At 40.0% G+C, this 15,872-nt stretch overlaps 1 protein-coding gene and 1 pseudogene across 1 annotated transcript; one reads left to right on the forward strand and one right to left on the reverse strand.

Moving 5' to 3' along the window:
* The first annotated feature begins 10,645 nt into the window (after positions 1 to 10,645).
* LOC148843865 (uncharacterized) lies at positions 10,646 to 11,571 on the forward strand. Its single transcript, XM_088959004.1, has 2 exons — positions 10,646 to 10,981; positions 11,089 to 11,571. The coding sequence occupies exons 1-2, from the start codon at positions 10,792 to 10,794 to the stop codon at positions 11,208 to 11,210; spliced, it is 312 nt and encodes a 103-aa protein (XP_088815130.1). The 5' UTR covers positions 10,646 to 10,791; the 3' UTR covers positions 11,211 to 11,571.
* Positions 11,572 to 15,202: 3,631 nt separating this feature from the next.
* On the reverse strand, positions 15,203 to 15,313 carry LOC148843866 (U6 spliceosomal RNA; annotated as a pseudogene).
* Positions 15,314 to 15,872: the final 559 nt, after the last annotated feature.

The raw sequence follows: 15,872 nt of genomic DNA on the forward strand, positions 1-15,872 counted from the left end.
TCAAAATCTGGAGACTAAGAAGCAAGGTAATTTCAAATCTTTTATCATAGAAACCAATTTGTTGGTCACTTCTGCTTCCTAGTGTATTGACTCTAGGGCTTCAACTCATGCATGTAACTCACTGCAGGGGTTCAAGATAAGTAGAAAACTAAGTGATGGAAAAGTGATGCTCTATTTGGGGACTTCTACAACAGTTGCAGCTACAGCCATATGAACTATAAAACTACTTTTCAGAGAATGAACAATTGTACTTAAAGATTGCCTTTTCGTTCCTAATTTAAGAGGAATTTGGTTTGTCTCAAAATTGTGCATAGATGGTTATTCTATTTTATTTAGTAATGTGATTACTATTAAACGGAATAACAAATTCCTCGCATACGGAGAACTTGAGAACGGTCTCTATGTTCTCTATCATTCTCTAAAAATAAACATTACTGAAACTATGTCAAAAATAATCCCCAAGAAGAGGACTCGTGATACAGTCAATCTCACGTGCCTGCGGCATTACCGACTTGGCCATATTAATATAGATCGTATCACAAGGTTGGTAAAGGATGGTCCTGCGGATTTTCTAATTATAGAAGACCTTCCAACCTGTGAACCTTGCCTTCAGGGTAAGATGACGAAGCGGCCATTTACTGATAAGCCTAAAAGATCTACATTCACACTTGACCTAATACATAATGATGTATGTGGCCCCCTAAATGTTAGGACTCGTAACCAACATGTTTATTTAATAACATTTACTGATGATTACTCATGGCATGGTTACATGTAACTGATGAGACATTAGTCTAAATCTTTTGAAAAGTTCAAAGAGTTCAAACAAGAAGTTGAGAAACAGTTAGAGAGAGAAATTAAGACCCTTCGATCAGATCGAGGCGATGAATATCTCTATGATGAATTTAGAAACTACTTAGAGGAAAATAGGATAGTATCACAATTGCCTCCTCCTGCTAAACCACAATTAAATGGTGTGTCAGAAAGGAGAAATCGGACTCTATTAGATATGGTCCAATCACTTCTCGTCCACTTAGAGTTACCTACATCCTTTTGGGGTTTCACATTAGAGACTGCAATTTACGTGCTGAACCGGGTTCCAACCAAATCCATTCCTAAGACTCCATATGAGCTATAGACTGGTAAGAAACCAAGTGTAAGACACTTGAAAGTTTTGGGTTGTCTAATACATGTTAAAAGATCTAGTGCTAACAAATTGGAATCCAAGACCAGTCGTTACCTATTTGTAGGCTATACCAAAGGTTCTGTAGGTTACTTGTTCTATGATCCAAAAGAGCAAAAAGTGTTTTGCAGTCAAAATGTCCACTTCCTAGAGGAAGATTACATCCTAGATACTCATCATCAGGAGGTTATTCTTGATGAGGAGAGCTCATGGGTAGTGGGAGATGTCCCATCAGCTCTAGAAAATAACCAACCTAAAAGATCTACCCGGGTTTCCAGGCCTCCAGTTCGTTACAGTTATGACCAAGAAAGTTAATTGGTGGAAGCCACAACTAGTGAGGAGGATCCCGTAACTTATTCGGAAGCTATGTTGGACATAGATTCCTTGAAGTGCGTAGATGCCATGAAAGCTGAAATGGACTCATTGGAGACCAATGGAGTCTGGACTCTGATAGATCCGCCCTCTAGGGTAAATTCAATTGGTTGCAAATTGATCTATAAGAGGAAGAAGGGCCCCGACAATAAAGTTGAGACCTACAAGACTCGTCTTGTGGTGAAAGGGTACAATCAAAAAGAGAGAGTCGATTATGAGGAAACCTTTTCGCCTATGGCCATGCTTAAATCCATTAGGATTCAGATAGCTATAGCAGTGTACCATGACTATGAGATTTGACAAATGAATGTCAAAAACTGCATTCCTGAATGGAGATCTTACTGAAGATATCTATATGTGGCAAATGCAAGGTTTCATAGTTGCAGGTCAGGAACACATGGTATGTAAACTCAACCAATCCATATATGGACTTAAGCAAACTTCTAGAAGTTGGAACATCCGATTTGACTCTACCATCAAACAGTTTGACTTTGAGCAAAATCGGGATGAACCCTGTTAATGAAGGGTGATTTGGCATGACCTAACAGGAAGGGGACACGTAGACGTGATCTGATTAAGGGTAACAACTCATCCAGGCAAGCCCAGTTCGCAACATTCACAATTCAAGTCAGCAACCTCGGCCCAAAACCCGCCCTAGCGTAGAGGCACCTCGGCATCTAATCCAGATCGAGACTGAAAAATTAAAGTTCTAGCTTGGAGCTAATGAGTTGAAGTGTCGTATAACCAACTCCAAAGGCCTCCCCAATAGATCCCGAATCTCTTGGGGTCACGATAAGAACTCATCCTAGTTCCACCTGAATCAGAGGTAGACGATAAGCCTCATCCACGTACTTCCCTCCTCCAAAAATGGAACCAACCTTATCTCTACAGCCCAGAGAACCCGAAGCTCTTTCGTAAATCCCATGGCTACTCCAAGGTGCGTCCTACACACTGGATTCTTCACAAGAACCCTCTGAAAACCTTGAACACCAAATCCTAGTGTCTTTCTTGCAAGACTATTGTCAAGAACTGCTTTCTTGACTTCCTGTTGCTGCAAAGATCCAAACTTCCAACAGGTAGTGGCGGCAGTTAAAGGAGGAGAAGTCCAGGGACAAAGAGGGCAGAACTGTCTCTTCTCTCTGGAGTCTATGAGAGATCAAATCTCAGATTGTAGGATGTGTTTCTTGCTTCCTCAAACCCCTAGTTCGAAATCTGATATTTCTGCTAGGGTTTTCTCCTCTTTCTTCTTGATTAAGAAACCTCCCAATATTTTGGGAGATATCCCAATCCAAATCAGTATTTGGATAGGGGTTAATCTTAATCCTATATGCAGATTAAGTTAGTTAACTCATGATCTTATCAGGAGGTTACTAGATTCAAATCTAATTTGAATTTGGTCTCTTAGAGTGGATAAGGTCAATGACCCAATCCTTTTACTAACACTAATCTCATATTCGCCCCATGAACTGATGATCATATCAGCCCAGTTCGAAATGGGCTTTTGGCCCATTAAATGTTCAGTGTTTAACCAGTTTCCAACCTGCTGCCCAGTTGGGCTTCTTTGTATGGCGTGGGACCCAAGCATTGATCTACACACCAGCCACATGGGTTCGGCCCAACCTTTATTACAAGGCCCAGCCGAATTCACTGAAAGACTCAGTGACCCCCTTAAGCCCATCACATGGACCCTATGGGCCCAACACTTACATTAAGTGGTCCCTGGGCCAAGCCATCTTATAAAAACCCAGGGACTGTGGGCAGGTGTAAGATTAGCCCATCAGGTAATATCCTAAATGGTCTTACACTTAACCTGTCAGCCCTTAATGATCAAGCACTGCCCGACAAGAGAGAGTGCATTACCGATCATTACCATTGTCCGACAAAGGGGCTAATCCTGTCACTATGACCACTCACTCAGATGAATTCTCAGACTGCCCCAACATGTCCTGGTTTTGACCCCCACTAAGGATCTCACTGATTAACACATCAAAGACAACCCGATCCGACACCTAGTGATGTGTCATAATTGAGTCTAGGGGTTAGGTGTAACTTTCCAGTTTTGCCCATCTGTCTCCAAGGTCTAGGGCAATACAAGAAATCTGGTCCGGTTCAAGGGTTCAAACAATCCCATACTGCATGTGCCTTGGGTCTTACCCTGATGGCCGAAACAAGCCATCCCAACACTTGGTGGCACATCAGTATCAACCTTAGTAGGATAAATCTCCCCAGACTTATCCAATGGCTGTGAACATTTAAAACCAACACAAGTTTCTATAAGTGTCCAGTTTTAGGGTCTTACACAGAATTACACCAAACAACACGAATCAAACATGCACTTTAATTTATTTCCACTAAATAACAAAAGTACATCAAATCCAATTGAAGCTAAGGGCATACAAGACTGTCTAAAAATTAGAAGCTATATCAAGCGCTTCAACGACACTTGCCTGCGGATACCATACCTCAACCTAGTAGTAAGACTTACTGAAGCCAAGAAAGGAATCACCCACAAGGAGCTTAAATGGCATGTGGTAGCTAACAAACCGAAGGACATCACTAAGTTTCTTAAGTTAGCAGATCAGTTCATTAGTACCGAAGAGGAGATCAATCAGAAAGTTGATAACCCACCACTGGAAAAGAGGAAGAAAGAGAATGAAGGGACGGGCAGTAGCGGACAAAAGAGGAAGATAAGCAAGTCCCCGAGCAGGGGAAGAAACAACTCCAGGAGTCGGTCCCCCTCGCGATCTCGTAGATCAGGTTAGCACTCTAGGACTCCACCAGTGGAGAGAACGAACTACACGCCCTTGAATTCTAAAAGAGGAGAGATCATAATGGCCATTAAGGACTCATCCTTCATCAAATGGCCTCCCAGGCTAAGGGGAGACCCAACAACAAGGAACTTGAACTTTTATTGCCATTTTCATCGAGATCACGGGCACAACACAGAGAACTGCAGGAATCTTCGCAATGAGATCGAGGAACTCATCCAACGCGGATACCTGAAGAACTTCATCTTACACGAACAAAGGGGACAAACAAACTGGTAGGTAGACCGATAGGGGGACAAGAGGAGGAACACCCCTGAAACCAGTAGGCAGAATGAGCAACCGCCACGACAGTTGCCAAAAGAGAGACCGATCTGCGTGGTAATTAACATGATTACCAGCAGGTCCATCATCATGGGGTGTACATCGGCAACCGGGAGAACCTTGTGTTAGACAGTTTTGTATGCCCTTAGCTTCAATCTGATTTGATGTACTTTTGTTATTTAGTGGAAATAAATAAAGTGCATGTTTGATTCATGTTGTTTGGTTTAATTCTGTGTAAAACCCTAAAACTGGACATTTATAGAGACTCATGTTAGTTTTAAATGTTCACAGCCGTTGGATAAGTCTGGGGAGATTTATCCTGCCAAGGCTGATACTGGTGTGCCACCAAGTGTTGGGATGGCCTGTCTCAGCCATCAGGGTAAGACCTGAGGCACATGCAATATGGGATTACTTGAATCCTTGAACCGGACCAGATTTCCAGTATTGCCCTGGACCTTGGAGATAGATGGGCAAAACTGGAAAGTTACACCTGACCCATAGACTCGATTATGACATTTCACTAGGTGTTGGATTAGGCTGCCTTTGATATGCCAATCAGTGAGATCCTTAGCGGGGATCAAAACCTGGGTATGTTGGGGCAGTTTGAGAATTCATCTGAGTGGGTGATCATAGTGACAGAATCAGCCACTTTGTCGGACAAAGGGTAATGATCAGGAATGCACTCTCTCTAATGGAAACCAAACTGCCGGCAGTTGATTTCAATCGTTGGAATTTTGTTTTGCAAAATTAATATATTTATATATATATGTACGGTTTCAAATTGTTTGCAAATGGTTTTAATTCCCGGGATCCATGTGAGAGGAGAGTGCGGCACTGTTCCTTGCAGCCGAGGGAGAGGTCCTCTCTTGTCGGGCAGTGCTTGATCATTAAGGGCTGAGAGGTTAAGTGTAAGACCATTGAGGATAATACCTGATGGGCTAATCTTGCATCTGCCCACAGTCCCTGGGTTTTTATAAGATGGCTTGCCCAAGGACTACATAATGTAAGTGTTGGGCCCATAGGGTCCATATGATGGACTCAAGGGGTTCATTGAGTTTTTCAGTGAATTCGGCTGGGCCGAACCCATGTGGCTGGTGTGTAGATCAATGCTTGGGTCCCACGCCATACAAAGAAGCCCAACTAGGCAGCAGATTGGAAAGTAATTAGACACTGAACACTTAATGGGCCAAAAGCCCATTTCGAGGTGGGCTGATATGATCACCCATCCATGGGGCGAATTTGAGATTAAAGTTAGTAAAAGGATTGGGCCTTTTAGCCTTATCCACTCTAAGAGACCAAATTCAAATTAGATTTGAATCTGGTAACCTCCTGATAAGATCAGGAGTAAGCTAACTCTATCTGCAGAAAGGATTAAGATTATCCCCTATCCAAATACTGATTTGGATTGGGATAACTCTTAAAAAGGAGGTTTCTTAATCAAGAAGAAAGGAGGAGATTTTGAACCACCTTGAAGAGGTATAGGATACCTCCTGCGAATTCAGATCTGATCTGATTCATACTCTCCAAAAAAAAAAAAAGAAAAAGAAAAAAAAAAGCAGTTCAGCCTTTTTCGTTTTTGGAGATCTCCTCCTGCCGCCGCCATCTGCCATTGCAAGATTAGATCTTTGCAGAAAAGAAAGTCAAGAAATCTGTTCTTGACATCAGTCTTACAAGAAAGACTGAGAAGGATTCAGTGTTTAGTACTTCCAGAGGATTCTTGTGAAGGATCCAGTGTGTAGGACGCACCCTGCTGGTTCTGTTCCATTCACAGCTGTGTCATCTTCAGCAGGAACGGATCTTGGAGCATTCTTTGGGCGTGAACACCAACTTTGGGAGATACTGCTTCTCCGGATCAGGTATATTCCTCCCATTTATCTTTTGGTACAGATCTGGTTTGATTATGGTTCAAGTAGGATCCTTGAATATTGTATTCTAAATTTAGGGAATATGATTCTCAATTGAGAGATGGTAGGAAATTTTTGAAATTCGCCCACCCATTCCGCAACCTTTATGGCGTCCATTAGATGGATCCTACCATTCTTTCACCTTGGTCCACGAGCTAGAAAATGAAGAGGAAAACCCACCAAAGTGACCTCGGCTTGAAGGACCGATATACTTCATGGAGGACGATTTACGCAGGATCCAATATCCTCATGACAATGCTCTAGTAGTAAAGTTGTGAATCAATGACTTTAAAGTAAATTACAGTTATAGCAGAGCAACCTAAAACCAACAGACACCCCTTTAGTAGGGTTTAGTGGTGAGGGAGTCTGACCTCTTGGGTGAGTCACAATACATGTATAAGCCAGCACGTAGCCAAACATCGAGCAGTTTAAGCACACCTTCCTAGTAGTCATGACTTCCTCCCCGTACAACGCCATAGTAGGTCGGCCCATCATGCATATTCTACGCGCGGTAGTATCCACTTACTATTTGGCGATGAAGTTCCCAACTGATTACAGGGTGGGAGTCATGCAAGGTGACCATCTCGAATCATGCAAATGCTATGTAGCTACTCTTAAAGGAAAAGCAAAGCTAGCAGAAGATGTCGAGCTTGAGCGACTTACGGAGTACACCAACGAGCGAGCTGCCCTGACAAAGGAGACGGTCCACATACCAATCTCTGTTGACAAACCAGCCAAGACTCTCCAGATCGGTGCCTCGATCAACGAACTACTCTGCTCCCCGATAGTAAGTTTTTTACTCAAAAACTTAGATATTTTTGCTTGGTCCGCAACAAAAATGCCTAGAATTGATTCAAAAATTATCTCACAAATTGAACACCGACCCTTTAGTCAGGCTAGTAAGCCAGAAGAAGTGAAACCTCACCCCAGAACATTGGAGGGTAGTTAATGAAGAGGTTGGGAAGCTCCTAGTGGTAGACTTCATCAGGGAAGTCTATTACCCAAGCTGGGTGGCTAACCTTGTTCTGGTGAAAAAGGCTAATGGTAAGTGACGCATGTGTGTCGATTACACCAACCTGAATAGAGCATGCTCGAAAGATTGCTTCCTGCTACCCAAGATCGACCACCTAGTGGACACGACATTAGGGCATGAGTTGTTGAACTTCCTGGATGCCTACTCTGGTTACAACCAAATTAGGATGGATCCTGCTGACGAAGAGAAGGTCACCTTCATAAGCGATCTTGGGTTATACTGTTACAAGGTCATGCCCTTCGGATTAAAAAATGCTGGGGCAATCTTTCAGCGCCTTGTAAATAAAATTTTTGAGTCGTTAATCGGTAATAAAATAGTGTTATGTTGATGACATGGTCGTGAAGACTCAGTTTTCGGATTTTTTATTGAATGATCTAAAAAGTGCTTTCCAAATTTTTTGAAGATATAACTTGAAGCTAAATCCAAATAAGTGCGTCTTCGGTGCCTACCATTTTTTAAAGCGATAAAAAAGAGTAAGGACTTCGAATGGACTGAAGAATGCCATCTTGCCTTTGATGAGCGAAAAAGATACCTAGGTACCGCCCCACTTTTAACCCAACCCATAGAAGGGGATGTGTTAAAACTATACCTCATTGCGAGCAACGAGATGGTTAGCTCAGTACTAATAAAAGAAGTAGATCGGGTCCAACGACCCATCTACTATGTTAGTAAAATTTTGCAAGACGCAAAAACAAGGTATTCAGAAATTGAGAAATTAGCGTATGCACTGATCACAGCAGCCCGAAAGCTTCGCTCGTACTTCCAGGCCCACACTATCATCATTCTCACAACAAACCCCTGAGGCAGATCCTACTCAAACCTGAGATATCGAGGAGATTGATGAAGTAGTCCATCGAACCTGAGCGAGTACGATATCCAATATGAGCCTCGTCTAGCAATCAAAGCTCAAGTCTTGGGTGATTTTATAGTAGAATGTACGTTCACCATAGTGACCCCCGAGCTGACCGAGCTCGATCGCATGATGGGAGCTTCGACTAATGCGGCACCGGTCCTGGTCAGAGCAGAACCGACCTAGGATGAGGAGCCATGGATCCTCCACATCAATGGCTCGTCCAACCAGTAGGGAAGCTGTGCAGGACTAATACTGTACGACCCAAGCGAGGTGAAACTGGAATATGCTCTCTGGTTCAGATTCGAGACATCAAACTAGAATATGATCAGGGATGCACTCTCTCTGATGGAAACCAATACTGCCGGCAACTGATTTCAATCGTTGAAAATTTGTTTTGCAAATTATATAATGATATACACATATATATTATGGTTTCCAAACGTTTGCAAAAAGGTTTTAATTCCCAGGATCCATGTGAGTAAAGAGTGCAGCACTGTTCCTTGCAACCGAGGGAGATGTCATCTTTTGTCGGATAGTGTTTGATCATTATGGGCTGAGAGGTTAAGTGTAAGACCATTGAGGGTAATACATGATGGGCTAATCTTGCATCTGCCCACAGTCCCTGGGTGTTACAAGGTGGCTTGGCCCAGGGACCACTTAGGGTAAGTATTGGGCCCATAGAGCCCATGTGATGGGTTTTAAGGGGTGCATTGTCCATAACAGTGTATTCGGCCAGGCTTTATAACAAAAGTTGGGTTGAACCCATGTGGCTGATGTATAGATCAATGTTTGGGTTCCACACCATACAAGAAAGCCCAACTAGGCAGCAGCTTGGAAGGCTAAGTGAGCACATAATCTTATTGGGCCTGAAGCCCATTTCGAACTGGGCTGATTTGATCAGTTAAATGAGGGGTGAATTCTGATATTAGATTAGCATATAGGATTAGGCCTTAACCCTATCCACTTAGAGAGTCCAGATCTGAATCACATTCAGATCTAAAAACCTCCTAATAGGATTAGGAGGGGCTGATCTAATGTGCAAATAAGATAAAGTATTTTCCCCTTATCCCTTAAAGGGAATTCTGATCCAAATATGATTTGGATCAACAACTCCTAATGGGATTAGGAGTTGATACCTTTAAGCTTATAAAAGGAGGAAGGGGTGGTAGTCTTTAGAAGATATTCATATTCACATCCTCTTCAAAGCTGAAATCACAGAGGAGAGAAATACAACATCACTGTGCTAAATCTCTCTAGACGCCTCATTCCTGCCGTCGCCATATCCACTAGTTCGATCTCCTCTTGTCAGTAGGAGTGATCAAGATTGAATCTTGATATCAATCCTTTGTGAAAGGGATAATTAGAAGAAGTGATCACATGCCATCTAGCTTATACTTGCGAATGATCTGGTTCTTTTGAAGAGTGCTACTGATTCTGCTCCATCCTGTACTGCGCCATCTTGAATGGGAGCAGTTTTTGGTTCCTTCCTTGGGCGTGAACGCATCCATACGATGGATATCTCATCCCTTCACCAACAGCAACAGCAACAACAACAACAACAACAACAACAACAACAACAATAATAATAATAATAATAATAATATAGAACTAAATTTATTAAAATTTATTATTATTATTATTAAAATTACTTCAAATTATTAATAGAACTAAATTTATTAAAAAATATTTATTCATATTAAATTAACAATAATTATTTTCTGTAAATCATATTAAATGAAAAATACAATTATTAAAATTTTAAATATTAACAAATATTCGAATATTTTTAATTAATTAATAATAAATTTTGATTATTAATTTAATATTAATTAATAATAAATAAAACTATTAAATCTTTCGGATACAAGCTTCCCCGCTAGTAAATTATAAAAGGGCAAAGTAATATTTTCACAAATTATAGGATTTGAAAGAGCCGAAAATCCTAAAAAAATTATCAGAGTTCGGATGTGGCCTCACAGCCTTTTTCAGTTAGGGGAGATATTCTCAATACACGGCTGAAATTTGAGGACTAAAGCTGATTTCCCAATCAAACGCGTTTCTAGCTTCGTTGCGACGTGCAAGCACAAGGGACTCGGTGCGCAATGCGCACTACAGACGCAGTAAACGAGAGTCGTCGACACGCTTCGTCCCCTCTCTCTCTCTCTTACCTCGTTGGTTTTGTCCAATAAAAGTCGATTACGCCTAAAAGTCTCCTTGTTAGACTTTTGCTCTGGTTTCTTTACGAATTCTGCGTGCGTTTCTTTCACATTTACAGATTTACTCCCCCGTCCGCTAAAGGAAATAGAAAACTAATTTTCTTCGGTGTATTGAGGATTTCTGCATCTCGAGCAACATCAATGGCGTATGTCGATCACGCATTCTCGATTACAGACGAGGACCTCGATTTTGAGGCTTCTTATGTCGTTCACAATCGGCCACCCATCAAAGAGATCGCTCTCGCAATCTCTCTGCTCATATTCGGAACTCTAGGTATCGTTTTGGGGATTTTCATGGCTTACAACAGGGTCGGCGGTGATAGAGCTCATGGTATGGAGTCCTAGCTAGGGTTTCTGGACTTTCTTCTACCATGATATTCTGTTTTAATTTTTTATTGGGCAGTTTCGAATTATAGCTTTGGTATTCTGTGGTTTTAGGGCTTTTCTTCACGGCGTTAGGAGCGGTTCTTTTCATTCCTGGTTTCTATTATACGCGGATTGCGTACTATGCATATAAGGGGTACAAAGGATTCTCGTTCTCCAACATACCTCCCGTGTAGAGGAATTGAAGTGGCAGAGGAGCCTGAGTTGGTTTACTGCTTACTTGTGTACAGATCTCTCCTGCTGAGTTTCTCTTGTTTCTTCTTATAATATAGTTTTGTTTCAATAAAAATGTAGATGTAGAGGCTTATACGTGAGCAAGGGGCTTAATGTTTCGCTTGGTTGCAAATATTATACAGTAGTCCAAAGGTTCATGTAGCCACAAAGTGATTACTTTTGATCAATCAATGTTTGTCTAGTGGGTCTTGAATTTCTTTTGAAGCCTCTAATTGCAATGTACTAAATTGATATTGAAGTTTATTTTTATACTGTATATCATGTAATCAGAACATCTGCTCTAATGGATCTATTACATCCATACATGCTTGCTACTTAGCTAAGCTGTTGCACTGGGTTTTAGCTTTTAGGTCGTCAAAGAGTGTTCTTAGGTTGTGGTGTTGGATAGAATGATCTCATTAGGGTCTTTGCTCCCAAGAAGGGAGTTTGGATATTTTGCTGCTTGCCATGGAATGATTTTTTAATAAAATATATGATGAAATGACACTTCAGAAAGGACTTCGGATTTTAGGAATTGATTGCAGCTTACAGGCTATAGTAAGCTTTGCATGCTAAGATTACTAACTCGTATGATGTGTATGCTTCTAACATTCAAGTCGTTTTTATTTTCTTTATGGCACTGATTCCTTTAATAAGCTATTAGTCCTAATTCCTAATTGTGTCTTTAGGTGTTGACTCCTAGATGATCTTAGGTGTTGATTTCTTGGTACTTTTCAAAATTTTCTTTTTCTTAATTTTTTCAGACTCCATCTAGCATCAATGAGATTCCTAATCTTAGGTTATGGGAACTTTTTGGCCGATGGAGTAGGGGGCCTCTTACAAAGGAATCTGTGTTTAGTAAATGATAACCGTATGTAAAAGTTGTATGTCAAAGTAATGTTAGTGGTTTATTTATCAAAAACAAATAATGTTGGTTGTTAGGTGGTGAAGGCCAGCCTATAAAGGGAGACAAAGTTCTTGTACATAATATTCTTTTTTTTTTCCACATTCAACAAAGTTTGTCATTAACAGTTTAAAATTTCTTACAAAGGAATGTCAAAGGGTGGGAGGTCTCCAGTTCTATCTTCTTTGTTCTTTTTATTACTTTGTGTCTTAGAATAAGTTGCTGACGTGGTTGCTCCATTCAATGAATTCAGAGTTCAAAAAGCCTTATATGCCAACTATTTTGGGTTTGGTTAAAAGGTTCATCTGAGTAAGACATTTTATCCTGAATACCATGATGTCCTTTGGTTAAAGTGGGACAAGAAGCACAGGTCTGTTTACAGATTCAAAAGGGAAGAGGGAGGAATATAGAGCTTATCTAATTACCTGGAAATGTGATATGATCTGTTAGTTTTAACTCCATTAGTCTATCAATGTTGATTTCTGTGTTGGTCATTAACAATAAAAAACATAGGTGGTGATGACTACCACTGATGATATTTTTTCAGGCTTCATCCTGCATCAATGAGATTCCTAAATTTAGGTGTATGGTAACTTTTTGGCAGATGGAATAGGGAGCTTTGTACAAAAAATTATAATTACATGTTAAAGTTGTATGTCAAAGTAAGAGCAGTGGTTAGGTGGTGAAAGCCATCCAATAAAAGGGAGCCCAGGTTCTTGTACATACTATTCTTTTATCACAGTTAATGAAGTTTACCATTTTTTTTTGATAGATTTCAATAAAGTTTTCATTAACGTAGTCAAAACAAAGTTTGTCATTAACAATAAAAACCTCTTAGCTGATAAAAAAAAAGAACAATAAAAAACCTCTTACAAAGGAATCCCTATGTAAAAAAATTATGCCCTGTGAAAGACTGGGGGTCTCCAATTCTACCTTGTTTCTTCTTTTCACTACTTTGTTTCTCAGAATAAGTGGCTGACTCGGTTACTCAATTTGTCAACTTCAGAGTTCAAAAATCCTTATGCTAACTATATTGGGTTGGTTAAAAGGTTCATTTGAGTAAGGCATTTGCATCCTGAATACCATGCCCTTTGGTTAAAGTGGGATGGAAACATGGGGCTTCTTACAGATTAAAAAATGAAGAGGAGAAACATAGAATTTATCCATTTACCTGGAAATGTTATATGATCTGTTAGTTTTAACTACATTAGTCTATTAGTCTATCAATGTTGATTTCTGAATTGGTTTTCCTATCAAAGGTAGATGCTTTGGAGATCATATGCATGGTGTTGTCTTGTAAAATTGTCCTCTGAGCTAAGGATTGGAATTACATTGAGTTGTATTTTCTTCTATTCTTTCTTTATTAGTATTTTCTGTTCTCTCTGATATGGCAATTCTTTTTCTTTTAGCTGGAACCTTTGTTAAGCATTACCATTATAAGTTTGGCCAGCCACATTTTTTTCTGAATTCTTATAATACTGTGATGTGGATACAGAAAAGAGAAAGAAATATGGAATAAGAAACCAAGCTTCTTCAAATTCGTACACAACTGTCTATTTATAAACTCAATAAGGGATTGGATATCCCTTTACAAACATGAAATCAACCAAGAAATTGATCTAAATAACTGCTAATTATGTTAGAACTAACACAAACCTATAGGTAACCCATAGCCGCACTTAAAGAAGTACTTCAACTTCTAAAATAACTAATAATTAATTACTAATCCTACCGGAACTAAACAAACCAAAAACAACTCTAAGAGAGACTAAGGGGATGTTTGGTACTGTGGTGTTGCATTCCTGTTTCAGGGCTACATCAGGATATTCCAACAATGATTGAAAATCATGTTCGGTAAGAGCTGTTTCAACTTGAAACAGGAAAACACATGCCATACATTGTGTTTTGTGTGAAAGTGGTGCCTGGTGGTATCTATGTCTCTTAAATATCTCAATTAATGCTATGCTCTGTGTTTTGTACCTAAGTGTTGGGCATGTAATTTCTAGTTCTACCTTAAAGCCATTGGATGAAATGCCAACAGTACCAAACAACATGTATGAAAATAGAAAAATTAAAATTTTCGTATCACATGTAAAACAGCCATAACTCTCTCAAAGCATATACCACATGGGCTATTTTGTAAAGACAAGTTTTCATAATAGGCCGAATGCTCCCCAAACCTGTAAGGAAAAGGAGACTCATAGGCACTCTATGCTGCAACAACAGCACATATGGGCTTATGACCCAAGATGGTTGTCTGCATTGAAGCATATGGTAAGTGTTGGCCGATGCTAAATGAGTAGGAAGGATCCCACCCATGAGAATCACAACTCAATACTCTTTTGTATGGCCCTGAAAAATTGTTAGAAACTAATAATCAATATTTCTTCCTTAATTTTTATATTTTTGATTTTTTACTGCAAGTTTTCATTATAATAATATTTTTTAATTCTTTTTTCTTATAAAGTTTTTTAGTTAGGATTATAAGCTTGGAGTTTTTCTGGTTGGATCATTTCTCATCATACTTCTATATCAAAAACCGAGACAATAGAAATATTCATGAAAATCCTGAAAATTATTGGACATATTTGTCAAGAACTGCTATGCAATGGTATGGCCTATTTGATATGTATAACCTTACCTTCCTCCTTTACAACTATATCTCACTTGTAGGATACAATAATACAAACCTTTGACCTGATGGCTATGGTTAGAAATCCTCACTGGAAGGGAGGAGGTTGATCAGAGGATAGGAAGATGAAGCAAAAAGAAAGAGGACAGTTCAAAAAGAGAACAATAGGAAGGGGGTGGCATGGCAACAAGTGAGAGATAATTGGTGTAAGATGGTATGGATGTAAGAGAGAAGGTGATGGTGACTATTCAATGCAAAGGGTACTACTTCCAGGTCAAGATGGTTAGAGAAAAATCCTAAATTCTAAATTTAAGCAAAGAAGTTTCTTGGGGGTGGATAGGGTCAAAAGAGGACCTTAAGTCTTTATTAAGAGAGTGTATCAAGGACTTAGGCTCTGTTCTTTTCCTCTTAACTCTTATCTCTTTTTGGACCATTTCTCGATTTGTGCATGTCATCCTTGCATAGGGGCCGTGCTAATCTCCTCTTAACACTTATCTCTTTAGAGGAATCTTTTAACTTTAAGAGAAAAATGGTTGTTCCTTGTCAAGACGTTTGGAACAGACCAACAGAAGGCAGTTAGTTAGTTTTACAAGAGGAGGCCACATCAGCTCAACTAACCAGCCACTTGTAATAACTGCCATCCACTTGTAACAACTGCCACCCAATTGGACTGTCAAGACTGTTGGAATAGACCAATAGAAGTCAGTTACAAGAAGATGCCACATTAGCAGCCACTTGTCACAACTGCCATCCACTTGTAACAGCTGTAACAGTCAAGATTGCAACACTATAAGTAGTAGAGCCAAAAAGGAATAAAGGAGGACTCTTTCAGAATTAAGGACTCTTTCAACATTAAGCTCTCTCTCTCTCTCTCTCTCTCCTTCCAAGAATTCAGGAGGTTGGCCCCTCGAAGAGCCCTGAGTTAGGTAGGATCCTAACATTTGTTTCCTCTTTTTCTCTTATCTCTTAAAGTGCAATCATACACCCTACCCTTTTTTATTTTTTTTTTAGGGTGTAAATGACAATTGTGCTAAACCAAAGAGAGGTGGTCTCAAGTTGGGTATTGTTGTTGGACAGTTTTTGTATGCC

Source organism: Nelumbo lutea, chromosome 8, assembly GCF_056320005.1.
Source record: "Nelumbo lutea isolate HS-2025 chromosome 8, American lotus-T2T, whole genome shotgun sequence".
Lineage (NCBI taxonomy): Eukaryota > Viridiplantae > Streptophyta > Magnoliopsida > Proteales > Nelumbonaceae > Nelumbo > Nelumbo lutea.